At 32.9% G+C, this 20,236-nt stretch overlaps 1 protein-coding gene across 22 annotated transcripts in view; it reads right to left on the bottom strand.

The window, feature by feature from the left end:
* Positions 1–20,236, bottom strand: part of ADGRL3 (adhesion G protein-coupled receptor L3) — an 874,612-nt gene that overhangs the window by 467,071 nt on the left and 387,305 nt on the right. For all 22 annotated transcript variants that reach the window (XM_067736151.1, XM_067736152.1, XM_067736157.1 and 19 more), the window contains one exon: positions 18,402–18,615. In XM_067736151.1, the coding sequence (XP_067592252.1) occupies positions 18,402–18,615 (214 nt within the window). The remainder of the gene's footprint in view (positions 1–18,401; positions 18,616–20,236) is intronic.

Here is a 20,236-nt window from a genome sequence, read left to right as displayed (position 1 = left end):
TTACGCATCTAGACACAAATTTTCCTAACGCAGAAATTTACTTCTTCACTTAAAACCCTTCAGGGGACCCTCTTCATAATTACTGTTACAGACAGATCTGTGTCCCTCCAAATCATATGTTGAAGCCCTAACCTCCACAGTTGGAGAGAGACGCTTTAAAGAAGTAATTAAAATTAAATGAGCTATAGGACGGGCCCTAATCCAATAGAACTGATGTCTTTATATAAAGAAGAGATCAGGGATGCATATGCACAGAGAAAAGGCCATGTGAGGACACACAGAAGCCATCTGAAAGTCAAGGAGAGAGGCCTCAGGAGAAAACAAATCTCCCAACACTTTAATCTTAAATTTCTAAATTCCAGAACTGTTAGAAATTAAATATCTGTTGTTTAAGCTATACTGTCTGTGGTATTTTGTTATGGCAGCCCTAGCAAACTACTACAGTCATTATAAAATCCAATATCTGAACATGATAGTCAAGGCCATTATTTTGCCTCTATATACCTCATGTTTTCCTAGTCTCTGGTTTACAGTTTAACTTCCAGTGTCACTGAACTACATTAGTTCCCTTCACATCTGTACAATCCCATCTCTCTCCTTAGCCCTGAATACCCTTCTGATGCCTTTCTCATGTCCACTTTAAGACTTAGCTAAGATTTTACCCCTTAGCTTCCCAGTCCACTTCAGGCTACATTAGGAGCCCTTTCATTTAATCCTTTAGTTATCTGTATCATTCTTACTGTATCTACCACATTTTATTCAATGTAATTGCTTATGTAATCTTTTCCTTTAAACTTCCTTATAGTGAGGAACGATTTTAGTCATGTTTAAGTTCCTGGCAGTTATCAGGATTCGTGGCAAAGGTGCATTAAGTGGAAGTATCTTTAGTAATAGCTTATCTCTGTGGTTAATTTGAGTCTATTTGTGCCATCAAGCCTGGACTTGCTTACCAACAGCTTTCAATACTCATTTCACATATATAAGCTTTTATTAAAGGTCGACTGCAATATAGAAACTGTGGGTATTTGTTGGATGTTTGAGAAGTAAAACTTGTACTTTTTGTATTGAAGTAATTTTATTGACAAAACAGAGTAGGCTTCTGGTTTTTCTTATGCTTTTAGTTTGAAATCAAGGATCTTGAACTACCAATAATATAATCATATCCCTAGATTATAAGTATTTGAACTACTTGTACCTCATAGTGTTTGTATAGAATATGGAATGATTAATGAGAGTACATATCATTGCATTCATTACAAATGACTCAAGTGGAGCTGCCAGATCCTTCTAAGAAGTAGCATCACATTATTTACTATTGTTGCAGACACATGTTTGCTATCGACAATTCTTATGAAACATCAAGGTCTCTTTCACAAAACAAAATTAACAGTCTTCTTTACTCAATGCATATACACAAAAAGTGAAAAAGACTACTTTTCAACCATCAAATTCTTCAAAAGTTACTTCCTTCTTTTCTTCCTTTTTTTCCCTCCACTTCAGTGGATCCTTTGTTCCAAATTATGTTTTACCAACCAAAGCATCTTGCCACAAAGGACCACAGTCAAGGCACAAAGGTAAAAGCAGAGCCTGGACAAAGTTCTGCTGAGATAGTACAAGGAACTAAAATGTCCTCAATAATGTGCAGTTTCTTTTCCCAATCTTCTGTGAACCCCTGATGACCCAAGAAGTAGACAATCCAAGCGATTTTAGTTCGGTTGGCATGCATCGCTTTACCTTTTTTGAGATGTATATACCATATAGGTTTTTTATTTGGGCCTACTATTAAAATGATTTACATTCTCTGATAGGGGAAATGGCAACGGTGAAGGATGGTACAAACAAGCTAAAGACTGGCTGTTGTGAACACTAGTTACAGGCCAGATGCACACAGACCAAGGGAAGCTGTCTATCTATGGTTTTTCCCTATGCATGCCACCTTCCTCTACCCTGCCCTCAGGGTGAAGAAGGCTCCATTACCTTCCTCCCTTTCTGGTTTGGAAACCTTAGCCAGGTAACAAGGCTGACAACTTGGAAGCAGCTAATTAGTTACATTCTTGAAGGCCGGGGATTTAAATAGTAATACCTTTCTCTTTCCTCTAATATCTGACTCTCTCCTTTCCTGTCTTTTCAAATAAGACAACTTTAAAGGTTTCCAAAAAACCAGAAGAGTGAACTTTTGATTTGCATTTTAGTACACAGTAGTTTCTTCCTATAATGAATAAGTTTCCTAATTTTTGGTCGATTAATAGACCTCATATGTTTATAATAGACTTTTTATTTATTTTTTTATTCAGACTGAAATGGAAAATGATTTTCAAGTGTTTGGTTGCTGCTAAAAGCAGTATATATATTTTTTGTTTGTTTGTTTTTTCTGTTACAAATGAATTATACCATTTACTATGCAATATCTAACAATGGTTCATTTAGTATATGTGTTAACAAGAGAAGTTAGGATGCTGTAAAAACTGCAGCAATTATTTTTATGGTAGAACATATAGAATTGTTTTATCAAATTTAAAAGTGCAATTTGAACTAAAGAAAGGGGAAGAAGAAATCATTTGAGATTTTACATTGTTTTAAGACTTTTTTTCTGTTGTCATAATACAAAATTTTAAACATTAGAAACTTTCATTACTGAATTTGCTAGTTATTTCATCCTAAGAGCAAAATGTGATGGCATTTCTTTTTTAACTTGGACAAACATTTTATTTCCGAGCAAAAATACCACTGATTTTTAAATTTTTAAGTAATTTTAGAGGTTGCAGTTAGTGTGAAGCCTGACCAGTGCTTCCCACATCCAGTTTCTTTCAGCAGTTTGACCTTGACAAGCTGGAGTGGAAGGCTGATGCCAACATAAAGGGGGCATCCAGGTCTCAGGTCAGAAGCACCAGCACACACACAGGGGTGTATGCCAGCCCAGGGCTTCATTATTGGTCTCCTCAGATCAGTGATGAAAAGAGAGGGAGGGCTTCCCTGGTGGCGCAGTGGTTAAGAATCCACCTGCCAATGCAGGGGACACGGGTTCAAGCCCTGGTCAGGGAAGATCCCACATGCCGTGGAGCAACTAAGCCTGTGCGCCACAACTACTGAGCCTGTGCTCTAGAGCCCGCGAGCCACAACTACTGAGCCCACGTGCCACAACTAGTGAGCCCACGTGCCACAACTACTGAAGCCCACGTGCCTAGAGCCCGTGCTCCGCAACGAGAGAAGCCACCGCAATGAGAAGCCCGTGCACCACAATAAAGAGTAGCCCCCTCTCGCCGCAACTATAGAGAAAGCCGGCGTGCAGCAACAGAGACCCAATACAGCCAAACATAAATAAAATAATTTATTAAAAAAAAATTAAAGAGAGGGAGAATTCGCAAAGGCCTATGTAAAACTTGCAACAAAACTAAAATTTGAATTCAAATTTAATTAGTGCCAAAAATCTCTTCTTTCAGGCAGGATCTCCAATCAGATCATAAGGCATCCAGTGCTCTGAGACTGAAACAGAGGCACTGCTTCTCTTTCTTTCAAAAGTGAAGTACTACCATGTGGGAACAACGTTTATCTTCTTTGGCTTGGTTTGGTTCATGTGGGGGAGGTGGTACTGCAGAGACCTGAAAGATTCTGAGATTCTGAGTCTTTGTGATTAGCATTGTTATTTCCAGTAAAGGGAAAATCGTTTTATGATATTCCACATAAAATACTGAATTGTATTTGGAGTTGGGGATGGATAGTGTTGATTATCTCCCCAGCAACTGCATCTCTCATTTTCTCTCAAGAACATACAGATTTACTTTTGGTGAGCATTCTTCCCTTATTTTTAGGCCTGTGCCTCCCTGGGATCGGAACCATTCTTAGCCATTGGTTCCATTAACCCAAAGGCCAGAGGTCAGGAAAAGGCGGGAAAAAATCTAAGAGGAATGGGAGTTAGTATGTTTAGTTTTTCAAACAGCTGCTTTTTCCTTTTTCAATTTTTCCTTCTGAAAATATCAATACCTCAGTGCTGAGAGACAACTGCTTTATTCCCAAACCTATAGGTATATGTAAAAGAGCCTACTTAAATAATTCTGGATCTAGTCTTAGGGAGGAAGGCCTTCACAAGCCAGAGAATTCTGATCCTATTTAGGCTTTGTGGCCTTAGCCTACGAAATGTCCAGCTATACTAGAAAATGTATGGCAACATGTATTTGGAAAGAGCCCTGAAGTTTTCTAAGCTCCTAGACTGGACTGTCTAAGAGGCATTTCCTTACAAGAGAGCTTCTTATCATTTTCAGTAGTAGCAAACGTTATATTCAAACCCTTCCTTCCGACACTTAATAGTTTCTATTTCACAATCTTGCCTGCTGGGTTTAAAAATGCAGCTGGCCGCCCACTGTGCTAGTTACTTCATTAAGAGGAAAATTCTGGAGTGATGACACTGCCTAAAATCCCTCCTAAAATTCTCTCTCTGTTAATTACTGATGTAAACAGTGTGTGGGTGACTCTTCCTTATGTGGTCTATCAAGATGTTTCCAACAATAATGACAGAATGAAATGACACTGGTGAGACGGAATTCACAAGTATAAGGCTTCCTTTAAAATTCCACGAAGATTATTACTTGAAATCACTACCTTAACTAGAAGAGAGAAAATCTACAAAATTTGATTATTCAATGCCAAGACTAAAGAAATGATGTGTGGAGACATTCCCAAGCCACATTTCTTGCCAAGCTAGTGACATTTTCATAGCTCGAAATATAGCCTCTTGTAAGTATGTAGATGAACTCCTAAGAGGGAAGCAAACACTTTCAAGAAATAATAATAGCTTTGTAATATACAGTATTACACCTGGCATTATTCCTATTTAAGGGTAAATCATTTTGTGATATTCCACATAAAATTCTGAATTGCCTTTGGAGCAGGAGTGGATAGTTTTGATTACCTCCCCAGCATCTATTTCTCTCATTCTCTGTCAGGACCATACAGATATAACTTTGGTAGGTCTTCTTCCCTCATTTTGAGGCATGTGCTTCACCTGAAATTAGAACAATTCTTAGCTTCAGAGATTTTTTTTTTTTTTTTTTTTGTGGTATGTGGTCCCCTCACTGCTGTGGCCTCCCGTCGCGGAGCACAGGCTCCGGACGCGCAGGCTCAGCGGCCATGGCTCACGGGCCCAGCCACTCCGCGGCATGTGGGATCCTCACGGACTGGGGCACGAACCCGTGTCCCTTGCATCGGCAGGCGGACTCTCAACCACTGCGCCACCAGGGAAGCCCCAGAGATAATTTTAAAGTAAGAAAGTAATGGCATTCTTTATAGGACTATAAAGCAAGGACTAGGATAGGGAAGAGACTATACACACTAAAAAAATGAGGCCTGAGGTCCCAGAACATAAAGAAGTGAAAGCCTCCAACCCTGCCCCCGCAAAAAAACCTTTCTGGCTTCAAAGATAAACTTCATGTGCTTTAAGGATTTTCCCAGAGCCAGAACTCTTTATACAGAAATCATAAAATTTTTTAAAAATTAAAATAAGTACAGCCAGACAAACATTTACAAGTATAAATAAATCCTATCATATTTCTTTGGAATATGAACTTGATGTATTGCTAAAGACAAAATGGAGAGTCTTTCCAAGACAGGAATTCTTTAAGCACTTCTCTTTTGACTTACATAGGAAAACAAACATTAAAATCCAGACTGACACCTCTTATTCAATGATAGACAATAATACAGAAACATTTACCTCTAGTCATAATAATAACCACTTTAACATTGTGCTATTATACATGTGAAAAAACATAAACTTTTCTATCCTCATTATGGCCCTTCAAGGCAAGTATATTACTTCTAACTTGCTCAGAGAAGCAATGTGCACCAGGACACATGTCTTGAATTTCAAACCAAAGTCTGCTGCAAAGATTTCAAAGCACATACGCTGAACCTACAAGATGAGGCATACATGTCCGAGGAGGAAGGGGGTGGTTTCTAAACATCTTCCTAAAACTAATATTTTTGGAGCTCTAAGAGACAGCTTTTTCTTAAAAAGTCTCTACACCTTTGTTGAATATCTCATTTCCAATTTGCTTCCACTTATAATTAGGAAATTTTATTTTTGAATTGTAAAGTCTAAGAATTTAAACTGTTTTTTTCATTTTGCTAATAAATGAAAGACATACTTTTATTTCATAAAACCAAATATGAGTCAATCTGTTTTCCAAATAAACTAGTTTTAAAAGTAGATTAGTGAATCTATAAATAAACTTAAAGGCACAGGTTCACATTTAACCTTGGATTAATCATTTTATCTGTTTAAGCATCAGTACCATCAACAGTAAAATAAAATAAATATATCTGCTCTACCACCTAACACAAATAAAAAATATTTTAAAATAATCAAATAAATGGAATGAGAAACATATCCCTCTACTTAATAAATGATAGAAAAAAGAAAATCGTCTGAAATCTTGACCCATTAGATAATGATGTAACTATGTGATTATAGGGCAAATACATTTTTTCTTAACATTAATCTGCATTCAAGAAATACATATCATCAATGCTCTATACTTATACCTCAGAAGTTATGTTCTCTTTTATTTGTGTTTGTGTACATGTGTCTGTATACACATGTAATGCCAACACTGCTGACAGTGTTTCAAAGCTGCCACTCTAAGGATCCACTGAGTTCATGCTATAACCATCAAAACAACATGCTTTTCAATTGTTTCCCACAAGAAATTGTGGTACAACAGACTAAAAGTATCTGGGGGATAAAATTTATGTTGCAGCTCCTTTTTGTCATTTGTTGCTGACCTTCTTTTATAATGCAATTACAGCTATAAAATATGTATTCAATTATATCACATAGATAATTATCTTTTCCTTTACATATAATAATGTAACATTTTAGATACATGTTATGCACCTCACAACTTATTCTGAGACATTTTTTTCTGTTAATTTGCATAATGAGGCTAATATTCCATTCCAATATCCATGTGGGCTTGTGTTGTTTTTATTAATTTATGCTTTTCCATGTCTTTTATTGAAAGATTATATATAATTTTTGTTATTATAGTTGTATTTTTTTTTATGTCACAGCAGGGAAATGCTATTGGAGGAAATAATTGAATGTAAAGTCATTTGAAAGATTCTAGTTATTGTTTTGTTTTATTTTGTTTTGTTTTTTAAGACCTGAACTTGGAAATAATTCAGAATCTTATCTCCTCAGGCAAGAATGATCTACTTGAATTTCTTGGAAAGGTGAAAGGCCTTTTAATGTGACAAATTTTGCAGAGACTAATTTGTGAAAAAGGAGTACATTTTTGTGAACCTAATTTCTAAAATACCTTCAGAGAAATAATTCACACTCTCTAGAAGATTGTAAGCAATGAAACTGGTTTCAGGTACTTTTACAGCATATTCTAATGGAAAGACAAAAAGTTGTGGTTTGGGGAGAGAAATAAGATAATAAAAAATAGTATCTAAATAAAATTAGAAACATTTAGATATATATCAGAATCACATATATAAATATTCATATATAACAGAAATGCTCAAGGATGTAGCATGTTGTCTGGCCTTAGTGGGCACAATTCTGAAACTAAAACAAAAACTACTATTACTATGAAATAAAAAAGTCAATGCCCTTAAATCAGGAGATAATATTAGCATATTATCTTTAATAAGATGTTCATATTGGTAGAGGACTCATAAATCTTTCACATAACATTACTATATTGTTACCTTTGAAGGTTTGAACCCATACCCATTTAATTTCTCTTTTTGTCTTTTATAATACTCTTGAAGTATGTTTTTCTCTTTTTTATATGGCAATATTTTTGTAGAACTATATTCTTTTCCTAATATTACTTCCTCAATACACTAACAAGTCCAAGAAAGAGCTCCAAATGTTTATTTTCACAAGGTTGATAGTACTAATAGTCATGGGTACTAGCATTTTTGGAAAGATCAAAGTCTTTTTGAGCCAAAGCTAACAAACATATATTTATATATAGAAATAAGCCCATATGCATGAAGAAACATATTTTGCTTTTACCATTTGGTAAACCAAGTTACAAATAAATATGATTTACATATCTTCCTGCAACACACGTGACAAAGTAAATATCTAATTTTACAGAAACTGGTATCAATAAATTCATTTTTTCATATTAACTAATGGTAGAGTAATGGTTATTCCTCAACGACTTGGGAAATACCATTTTTCTTAGAATTAAACTAATCAGATCACATAATGAGAAATTGAAAATGTATTATGCAGAATGATTTATTAACTATATTTTATTTAGTCATATTCTTAATAATAAAGAAAAATAAATCAGTTAAAGCTTATGTCTAATAGAGTATTCATGGAGGCAAATTTACCAATATGTTTTCAGCATAACCTGGCAGAAAATGAAAAATAAAATGGAAAATATCGAATAAGAATAAACTGACCTCTATAATAAAGCAAAGTTACCATAGTGTGGTACAAATAAAGATCCACTTTCATTTTTATAACTATTATCAAAAACTTTGTGGAGTTTAATGCTGTTTAAAATCTCATTATATAAAACATTAGAAATTTTAATGCACACTGTTACTTACATTCAAGTTTGATTAAAAAAGGCTGGCATGACACATTTTCTCATTTACAAGTATTTCAAAGTGCCCACATGATATATTTAGCTTCTCTCATGAGTCCTCATTGTTCTGAAGTTTGCACATTAACTGATACCTATTTTCTTTTATTTCCATACACATATAGAAACTGGTGTATTATTCCCATTATCACCCATAAGTTCACCTTTACTGAAGTATTTCTATAGATAACTGTTTCCCTATAAACTGTAAAATGTTAAAAACAATAACAAAATCTGATTTCATAGTTTTTCTTATGAAAAATTTTATCACAAGTACTTGAGTGATTTTTCCTGAAAACTTATCCTAAGGCAGAAAATAAATGTCATATAATTTAATAAGTTTCATGTCATGTTTTCATTATTTGTATGTGAATATGACAACAAACCACTTAACGGTGTACATATGTGTGTGGGTGAACATGCACACACGCACACACGTGTGTTTTCTTTTCAGGAACAGTGACTGGTTCATACTTGTTTCCTGGGTTAGGCCTTTTGTTAAAAATAGATATTTAGACAGAGCACACCAGCCAAGAGATTGTAGCAGTTATCCTGGATTTTGAAGCTGGATTTCCTAGGTTAAAATTGCAGCTTTGCCATGTAACTGTGTAACTTTGGGATGTTAATCAAACTCTTTAGTTCCCCCATCAGTAAAGTAAGGATAAAAATAGTATCCATTTCATAGGAGTGAACAAAGAATTAAATGAGTTAATTCATATAAAGTACTTAGAACACTGCCTGGCTCATACAACGTTGTCAATAAATATTGCTTTATATACAGTTATAGCTGGAATATTTAGTAATACAATTGGCTCTGTTATATCAATGCATGTTTTTCCAAGAACCATGACATCATACAAAACATTTTGTAAACATAATTGATTCAAATAAAAAAGGGGTTGGGAGGCTGGAGAGTTTCAGATTCACAATAATTTAATCATTTCTATCAAAAACTTCAATAATAAAAATCTATGTATGGCTGTAATTGAACATTAATCAAACCTGAGACAAACCAATCCAATATTTGGTTGAATGTTTCCATGAGATGGAATGAGGTTCTTTTCTCACCATCATGATCATAATCAGGAGCACTGTTCTTAACTAGTCTTAACATTTTATCATCTTTGTTACAATTAAACAAAACCCCAAATCCTCAAATAAGGCAGTAGTACATTGGCTTAAAATAAATTCTTCAGCAAGTTAATTTCTATGTGCTTTAATTACTTATTTGTATAATGGAAGTGATAACAATATGTACCTCTTAGTGTTATTGAGAGGAATAAATGAGATAATGAAAGGTAAATTCATTACCAGAGTTTACGGCAAATAAAAAGCACACAATAAATGTTAACAGGTATTATTATTATCAATAACAACTGAATATGCTTTCTATTTATTCAAGCACATAATATCCTAAATATTAAGGATATTTTCCTGAAGATGAAACTAAATGGCTACACCGATCAATTTTGTAAGGTTGGTTTTATTAAAACCCTTCTCTTGTTTGACCAACAGATGGAATTATATAAAATGTGGATGGATTTGACTATCTGACTTGCTTTTTCTGATGTACTAAAAAAGGGAAAAGACCTTTCCTTGTGACAAAAATTATTCTTAGTGTATCACTAGTTATCAGAGAAATGCAAATCAAAACCACAATGAGGTATCACCTCATACCTGTCAGACTGGCTATCATCAAAAAGTCTACAGATATAACTCTCCTATACTGTTAAGTAGGAATGTAAATTGGGCAGCCACTATGGAAAACAGTATGGTGTGTCCTTAAAAAACTAAAAATAGAGCTACCATACGTATGACCCAGCATTACCACTCCTGGGCATATATCCAGAAAAAAAACCTCTAATTCAAAAAGATACTTGTACCCCAATGTTCATAGCAGCACTATTTATTTACAAGAGCCAAGACATAGACGCAACCTAAGTGTCCATCACCAGATGAATGGGTAAAGAAGATATGGTATATAAACACAATGGAATATTACTCAGTCATAAAAAAGAATGAAATATTACTATTTGCAGCAATTAGTATGAGGTTATCATACTGAGGGAAGTCAGATGAAGATAAATATTATATCACTTATATCTGGAATCTAAAAAAATAGTACAAATGATTCTATATACAAAACAGAAACAGACTCACAGAATTAGAACTCAAACTTATGGTTACAAAGGGGAAAGGGGGGGATAAATTAGGAGTATGGGATTAACAGATACAACCTACTCTACATAAAACAGATGAGTAACAAGGATTTACTGTATAACACAGGGAACAATATTCGATATAATAACTTATAGTAGAAAAATAATTGGAAAAAAATATATGTATATAACTGAATCACTTTGCTGTACACCTAAAACTAACACAATATTGTAAATCAACTACACTCAAAGTTAAAAAAAGAGAAAAAAAAGTATTCTTAGTGTCCTAGAAGAAGAAAAAAGAGCACAGTAAAAAAATCACAGGCCTTGTGCCCAAAGAGAGCAGGTATGTTTGCACCATACAGTAAGTTAAGTAATTTCAGGTAAATTTCTTAACTCTGTGTAACTTAGCCTTCTCATCAGTAAAATGAAAACTGAAAGGCAGAGTACTTCAAAAGCCACTGCCCCAATATCCTCAGCAATCTTTAAAATCATTGTAATGATAGAGAAACTGAGGTATTTATTCTAAATATCTGCTACATATCACTGTAAATTATTTTCCTCCAGAGTCCAGTGACATCCCATTAATCAGTGACAGAATTTATGTTCATAATCTGTTTAGTTCTTTTCTATTTGGATTTAAGCTATACTCAAGATAATTGCTTTGGTGTTTTTATCCTATATTCTCTAATTTTCAGAAACTACTTATGTTTCTTCTCTTGGTAATATCTTCTAACACTTTACACAAGATGTCAAGTTCTACATAGTGACCACAGAGTAAAAAATTTCTAAAAAGCTAGAGGTGGGGAAACGATTATGATTGTCATTTACTATGAATGAAAAAAAAGTGATTCTTATGTTTTATAAATCTATGAGAAACAGGGCAAATTCCAGGTAAATCTATCATTGTCATTCTACCTGTATTTCTAGGTCCTTTCTAGGTTTATTTTGTTTAGTTTGTTTGCCAATGCATTTACTAATGGCTACAAGCATTGGAATAACCATTAACACTGCTAAATTAAAAAGAAGTCAGAAAATTTAAAGAGTGCCTGGAAACAAAGAGTGCCCAAAACTTCTTAAACTCTGTCTTTACAAGGTTGACTCTTTTTAAAAAAGAAAATTGACATCAACAATACATTAAATTGAAAAATATTTTTCCCAGTATACATACTTATAAATTTACTTCTTCCAACATATTTGTGTTTAGAATAATATCATGGCAGGGCTCTCCCTCCCCTCCTACAAAATCATACAGTTAACCTGTGCAGTACTTTTTATTTAAAAATTAGCTATTCTAAGTTTCTATTGTTTTAATCATTTTATTTTTAATTTAAGGAGGTTTTCATAATTTTATGAGAATTATGAGTGTCTGAACAGAAAATTATGTTAGTAATTTTCAGGCAATGAGTCTAATTCTCATTTGATTCTGTATTAGCAGAATATATATATAATATATATATAACATGCAGATATTCTTCCCTTCAAAAATAATTCACTCATAGAAAATGTCTAGATGATTTTAAAGCAAATAGAATGAGTATTACGCAATGTAAAAACAATGAAAACAAAACACAAATCACTAATTTTCAGCCAATAAGTAGAAATGAAAAAATAGTTGTGTTTGAATCATCGATTTTCCTAAGTTTTTGTGTCATGACCTTTTTAACTCTCAAAATAATTAAGATTCTCAAAGACTATCAGTTTATATGAGTTATAGCTATCAATATTTATCATATTAGAAATTAAAATAACTGACATATTTTTAAAAGTACACTGTTGCTGCTACCTTGATCCCTGCTAAGATGCCCACAGTTACCTACCACTGCTTTTGCACCATCAGTGCCTATGTCAAATACAATCAAAATGGCAAATTTTATTTCAGATTTTTTATGAAAATAGTTTGGACCCTGTGGAATCCCAAGAAAGGACTCAGGGATTCCACGTTTCCATGAACAGTGCTTAGAAAATGGCTGCACAAAGTGTTAATACTCCCCAAGACCTGTAAGAGACAGCCAACACAACTCCCTTTAACTTTTATCCTAAGCTATCCTGAAATACTTGAATCATTTACTAACTTTCTGAATTTCAAACTACACATACCTAACATATAATTTCATTCAAAATTAAGTTAATATTAGTAAAGATTACTAGGAAGCATTTTAGTAGAATATTATCAAATATGTATTCTCAGAATCAAAATGGGACAAAATATTAGAGAAGAAGAGATAAATGCTTTCCAGATAGAAACTTTCCAGTTTCTTCATATTCTCTACATTTGGGCTTTGGGAATGGGAGTTTTCTTCCTTCCTTCCTTCATTTCCTTCCCTCCTTTTTTCCTTTCTGTTTCTAGGCCTATCTGTTCTTTTGTTCATTTTACTGCATTAGAATATGGATTCAATGGAAAAGTCCCTGATATGCGGGATTGTTTTTGATCTGTTATAATTCATAAGAGAAATACAAGACATGATGTAATGAATCTGTCAAGGAAGCAAAGGAGAATACTCGAATTGAAAAACTCATGTCTACATACACAGTTATTGCAGAACATTTATTCAGCAATGTACATACAAAAACTGCCACTGGCGTTTCTTCTTCTACTGCTATTGAAAGAGTTCTTAACTTCACCAGGATTAAACACAACAAAAACAAAGGCCTTTTTGTATACTGTAAAATCCCCTGAAGTGATACTGATATAAACTGAAACATAACTTTTCCGGAAAGGTGAGAAACAATTCTCCCTCCCTGCCTCTTTTTCTTTTTTTTTTTTCCGCATGTTCTTGATGTGACTATGACATGTGAAAATGTAATATTGCTAAAATGGTGCTGGAAGATTAAAAGTAAAACTTAAATCACTCAATTAATCAGAAAAAAATTACTCCTACTTTATACATTTAACATCTCTCCTTGATAGAAAACTCTAAAGAGGGTACTTCTTAAATGTGTAGATTCATGATCTTTGATTCTAACATAATTCAAAAGGCAAGCAACATATTTATGTCCATGCCTCCAGGAATAACTGCTAGTATTTCTTTGATAACGTCCCCATTGAAACACCCACTAAATCTAACTTGACTTCAAATATTCAGGTTTTATCTTAAAAAAGTAATGCATGAAGGACGGACACAAAGACAGAAAATAGACTAGTCACTGCATGGGGTGGAGAAGGAGATGGGGATTAACAACAATGGGCGTGAAGAATCTTACTGTGGTGATGTAGATCATCTAAAACTGACTTATGGTGATGATTGTATCACTTGGTAAATTTACTAAAAAAAAAAATCATTGTACACTCAAAATGCGTAAATTTGATATATAAAAATGCTTCAATAAAGTTATATTTAAAACTGAATACACTGAATGAAAGAAGCTAGACACCAAAAAGCATATACTATATGAATCCATTTATTTAAATTACAAAATGAGCAAAATAATTCAAGATGATAGAAGTCCCAATAGCAGCAATTCTTGGTTGAGGGGAGGATGGCTGATATAAAGCACAAGGTGTGGTGTCTGAGGTACCCTTAACGTTCTGTCTTTACTTAGTTGTTGTTAGATAAGCTTGGTTTGTGAAAATTCACTGAGTTGTACACTTATCATGTGTGCAATTTTCAGTATATATATTATACCTCAATAAATCACTGTACTTCATATACATATATACATGCTTGTTCAAAATTCCTTTTCAACTAAAAAAATATGGGCAACTTTATGCAGAATAAGGCTGTTATGCCACATGTTTAAAATATTTGTCGTAAAAAGCTGGCATGAAGATATCATTACATATGATATTCAAACTTCCCATATTTAGATGGAATCTATGTCCAATTTATAAGAAGGACTCCATTCGGAGCTTTTAATGACAAAGGAATAGCATCCAGGCTAGTTTATCATCGAATTGTCAAGGTGTACTGGGTCTATAGGGATGGATGATGGTGGAGGGCTGGCTTCAGGCACGTTTGGAAGAGGGCCTAGAGAGAGTAAGCTGTGCACAGCAGACACCAATAAGCTTGTGAAGCCATGACAGAAAAGGATGGGTGAAGGGTTACTGAAGAGAAGCTGTTTCCCACGATCTTTTCTGGCATTCATCGACTTATATATCTAATATCACTTTGGTCTCTTCCGGTTCCACTAACGCTGCAATCCTTCAAGGACGAGCCTAACACTTTCTCTTCAGTGAATACTCCCTAATATCATCTAGGTAAAAGAGTATTCCTTCTTGTTTTGAACTCTTCAATAAATGTAACTGAGATAAAAATAAATTACTGAACAAATGATATAGCTATTTGTTTTTTATTGGCCAAAAAACTACAGTTTTGTGGACAGGAACCATGCCAGACTTATTTAACCACCAAACTGCAGAGTAATTGTCATAGTGAACAGCATATCATGGACTTTTAGGTATTGGTGGAATTAATAAATGCAAGTTTTATAAACCAGACTTCAATAAAAAAGAATGAAGAGAAAAAAAATGCAAGTATTTCCATTAATAGCTGAAGAAAACATAAACACCTCAGCTGCATTAAAAATGTAAAATTTCTGTAGTTATCTGTAGTCATTTTCACATTTATATTCAAAAGCTATATGTACTATCTTTTTAAACTTTTAAGTACATAAAGTAAAAAGAAACAAAAATGACTCAGAAAATAAAGATAAGAAAGTTTTTAAATGGCATGACAAAATTGGACGGTGTATTTCTAAATTTATACATATATTTGATTTGATTTGAAATATATATATATTTGGTTTGATTTGAAATATATACATATATATGCATATATTTGATTATTACATATGAAAAGTTAGTTTTAGGTAAGATAACAGAAACTCTGCCCTCTAGAAGCCTACAGTTTACACAAGAAAACTGTCTAAAATATGATACTACACATTTATTGTTTGGATGCAAAAATGATGGATGTAGATGATAACAGGTGAGTGGCCTCAGAAGTTCTGAGAAGGATAAATAAATGTGTTCCAGTAGTATAATGAAAAAGTCTTCTGGTAGTATAATGCAAAAAGTAAAGCACAGAACACTCAGAGAAATCGGGGACAGAATGGCACGAGAACACACTTAGATTTGAGAACACCAGGCTCAATCTGAAAGGCAGCGAGGAAACTGACTTCTCTAGAGCAGATAGCAGATTGTATAGTTCTACTGGGGAACAAAAATGTGGAAATCACATGTCATACCCTTTCTGATTCAAGTCCCCAATTTTTCACACCTAACTAACATGTTAGTATACAGTTTTATTTATGCATTCATTCAATGTGTATTCAAACATCTGCATGAATAGAAGTCCCAATAGCCTGTGACATCTGTCTAATTTATGAGGCTGAAGTAAGTTAGGAAGCATTTTTAACAAGGTTATGCAAAGACACACAAATAAATTTTTGAGTTTAGTGATAATCCTCCCATGTAGAGACATGCTTAAAACTTTTAGGCTGATATAATATCTTTCTAGAAGTTCAAATGAAAGAAAACACAATAATCTAAAACACCTTTTGGAAAAGATTTTTTCTACTATTATTTTAATTCAAACACATTATTTAAACTGTTGACATCATAATATTATGTGCCCATATCATAATTAGTAATTATGAACATTATTTAACATGCTATCATTGGCGTGACAGTGAGAGTTCATTATAAAGCAGCTTAAGTGGACGTGATCATCCCATATCTTGGTAGCTTACAAAATGGGACTAGATTTCTTCTCTCCATTTATTTTGGACAAGTGTAAATGTAGTACATTTAATGGTCTAAATACAAGCAAGAAACTTGCCTCCATGGAGAATCAACCACAGCTATTTTAACTGACAATTCTTAGTTGAGAACCCCCCAGGAAGGCTTCTACAAATGATTTACTCAGGGTGCTTAAAGCAATTTTACTCTGCCGATTTGTCACTTTACAGATGCATCCCATATAATTCAGTAGCTCCAGAGGATCCACTGTAACTATTTTTTGCAATAATTATAAGATTAAGGGCTTATTTTGGGAGCCATTAATAATATCAATGAAAGGATTAAGACAATTCTGGTGAAAATCATATAGAGATCAAAAAGCTAGTGAAGTTAATGCTTCTGCTACATTTTAAATGAAAACCTAATCACAGAAAAGCAGAAAATCCTCCTCAACCCACTTCCCGAATGGATTGTGAAGAATCCTGTGTTTGGTTTTCTGACTGAAACAAATAAAATAACAATTTAGTCATGGTGCCCATTCCATACTACTTATGGAATAACCACTCCTGAAAGATGATTATAACACCTACAGGCAACAAAATGATTAGATTTCTTTTAGGCATAACATCAGAGAATTTAGCCATAGTTGGAGGTATGTCAATATATAACAACAAGAGACAACAAGAAGAACCAAATGCAACCAAACTTAAATCAAATGGAATCACTAATTTTAAAATCTTATTTCTCATTAACACTCACCTTAGCACGAGCCAGCATTTTAGAAACAGACAAATAAAAGCTCTCAGATTTGCCCAGAGACCACTATCCTTCAAGTATACCTCAGATGCTCTGATCATCAAAATCCTGGCATGTGATAATTTCTTTGAATAATTTATACGACAGAAATTTATAAAAATATTGACTATCAATGTAAATATCAGAATTTTAAGTATCAAGAAGGTTAAAAATAAGGCAGGCTTTCTTAAGTACAAGAAAGATAATCCTTAAAATCCACTGTCTTTGCTTTTATAATTCAATTCATTTTTACATGTGTTTGATCTCCCCCATATTTTAAGAAGTCCTTAAACAAAAGAAAGAGATGCCTAAATAGAAATCCTAATGAAAAACAAATTTACTAAGTAAATCATATATTGATTAAGTTTTTAAAAATTACTTTGTGAGCAAGTAGTCAGAAAGTATGAAGGCTTTTCGTAAATGAATGACTCTGTCACTGATTTCTGAGAAATCATAATAAGTGAACAAATATTTGAGATATATTTAATATTTAACTAATTTATCAAGAAATTTTAATATAAACTTTCTATAGTATAGATTCTAATTGACCAGTCTCTTTAGAATTGAAGATTTTTTTTACTTATCCAGTGATATTCTATGGTACTTTATACTATTTTACTATGGTAATATTTCAGATAGTTTAAATGTATTAAATAAATTAATTTATATACTAGATATCAAAGTAATATTTTTATTGTTTTCCAAGGCCAAATAATCATTACTCAATAGTCTTTATTATTTTTTGATTAATAGTTATAAAATTGCCTCTGAATTTAAATTTTACTCTTTTTCCCACACTAATGGAAATCAATGTTAGCAGTAAAATAATTTTTCTGTAATTTCTGGAGAAAATTACATAATTCTGTTTATGAAAACTGAAAAATAAATTTAGTTTCTCAACTAATGAACTCAGTTCTAGAGAATACAGAATAGAACACATGAAACAATAACTAATCTAATACATTCTAATATTTTCCAAATGCCATTTACAATTTTTAGCACTAGCATTTTAGTGATATGGGGAATAGTTTGATATTGAAAAAGTAGTTCAAAGTATCCTAAAGTACACAATTTTATGTGTACCTATGCTCAGTATGTCACACAGATGCATGTTGAGAGTTTATATTAAATGCACAAAGAATATTAGAAATATCATACCTTTGAGACATAATCTTATAGGCATCAGGCAGATAGCATCGTATATTCTCCATCTGAGCAGGGTCAGAGTCACAAATTTTGTCATCAGTCCTCCCATAGTTGGCACTTTCAATCATGATGACATCTGTTCCTGGACAGCGGAGTTCTATGGGGTAGCTCTCACAGGAGAGCTCTCTGCGGACCACAGCCATCGGAATTGGGGCACGGCTGAAAGCTACCAGGAGGAGGAAGAAAAATAAGTCATCATTGTTACATAGAAAGGAAAAGTACCCATTTCTGATATACTAATATAAAGGAATAAAGCAGTTGCAATTCATAATTTTAACTAAAAGTAGACTATCTCTCATGTCAGTAACTTGACAGAATTTTTAAAAATCTAGCTATAACAATTATTTCTTAGAAACCTTATCTCACAGGTATTTTTCTTATAAATGGAACAAAGCACTCTGGATTTTCTAAAACACTGGCTGGTATGTGAGGTAAAGACTATACAGAAATATCATGCAGTTTGTAAAACAAGATTCTCAGATTAACCTCAGGAATACTGTGTGTATTTGTTTTGTTTTTTAATAGAAACCATGAACAACAACAAAAAACGTACTGCTCTTGAGTTTATATATACTTATTTAAATAATCTATTTCAATTTTGAAACAGTTTCATTGTTTCAGGTAATAACATAATCAGTATATTTTTTGAGTTAATTATAGAAATAGTGAATGTTCTTTAAGAAAATAGAGATTTGTAAGGAGACAAATTAAATTTTCCTTCAGCTCCCTTCCCACACCGTCAAGAGGTAAGCAGTTAAAAATGTGGTGACTTTTCTATTAGAACTGTCTACAGAAAAAAAACAAACATTGTCTATTTCTTCCCATCCCTCTTTTAATTTTCTTAAGTAACTTTTAATCGGGTAGTGTCACACTACACACATTGTTTCATATCTTGATTTATTTTACTTATTAATTTAACAATATATGATGGAAGTCTTTTCATTCCTATGTTGTATCCCTCATTTTTAATGGCTACATTACATATACATATAAAACATTATTTAATTTGTCTTATGTTAATGGGCACTTAGAAATGATTGACATGTATACACTGATGTGTATAAAATGGATGACTACAAAGAACCTGCGTATAAAAAAATAAATAAAATAAAATTCAAAAAACAAGAAATGTCCCAGTGTTTTTGTGTCATAATACTGCAAGAAGTATAAACTTACCTGTGTACCTTGGCTATAATATTTTAGAAAAAATGTAACTATCCAAATATATTTTACAGTATATGTTAACAAATGAAATTGATGAAGGCATAAATATATTTGAAATTTGGCAAATATCAACAACTAGATGTCCAAAAATCTTAATAAAAATGTATACTTCCACCAGCAGTACTTTCCTCTTCAAAACTACACATTACCAATTCCTTTATATTTTGCCAATGTGATAGACAAAGAATGATATAACGTCTTTATTTGAATTTTCACCACTTTATTTATACAATGAAATATATTTCCATGTTTCTTGACCCTTCATCTTTTTTTTATTATACATTGTTATTGTAAAAGTTGTTTGGATAGAAGAAAATTGAAAAGTTGTCCTTTATACTTGTGGCAAATATGTTTTTCTAGTTTGTTGTTTGGTTTCATGTTTGCTGAATATATATATTTCATTTTTATACAGCAAACTGTCTATCTTTTCACGTCAGATTTAACAGTTTCACAATCCAAGACTGTGAATATAATCAGTACATTATTGGAAAACAGTCAAATGTTTAATTGTAAAAACTCAACAAGTCTTCGTTTAAAAGCACATAATTGAAATTCTTAAATTC

This window comes from Pseudorca crassidens, chromosome 4, assembly GCF_039906515.1.
Source record: "Pseudorca crassidens isolate mPseCra1 chromosome 4, mPseCra1.hap1, whole genome shotgun sequence".
Classification (NCBI taxonomy): domain Eukaryota; kingdom Metazoa; phylum Chordata; class Mammalia; order Artiodactyla; family Delphinidae; genus Pseudorca; species Pseudorca crassidens.
This window is presented reverse-complemented; position numbering and strand designations above follow the sequence as displayed.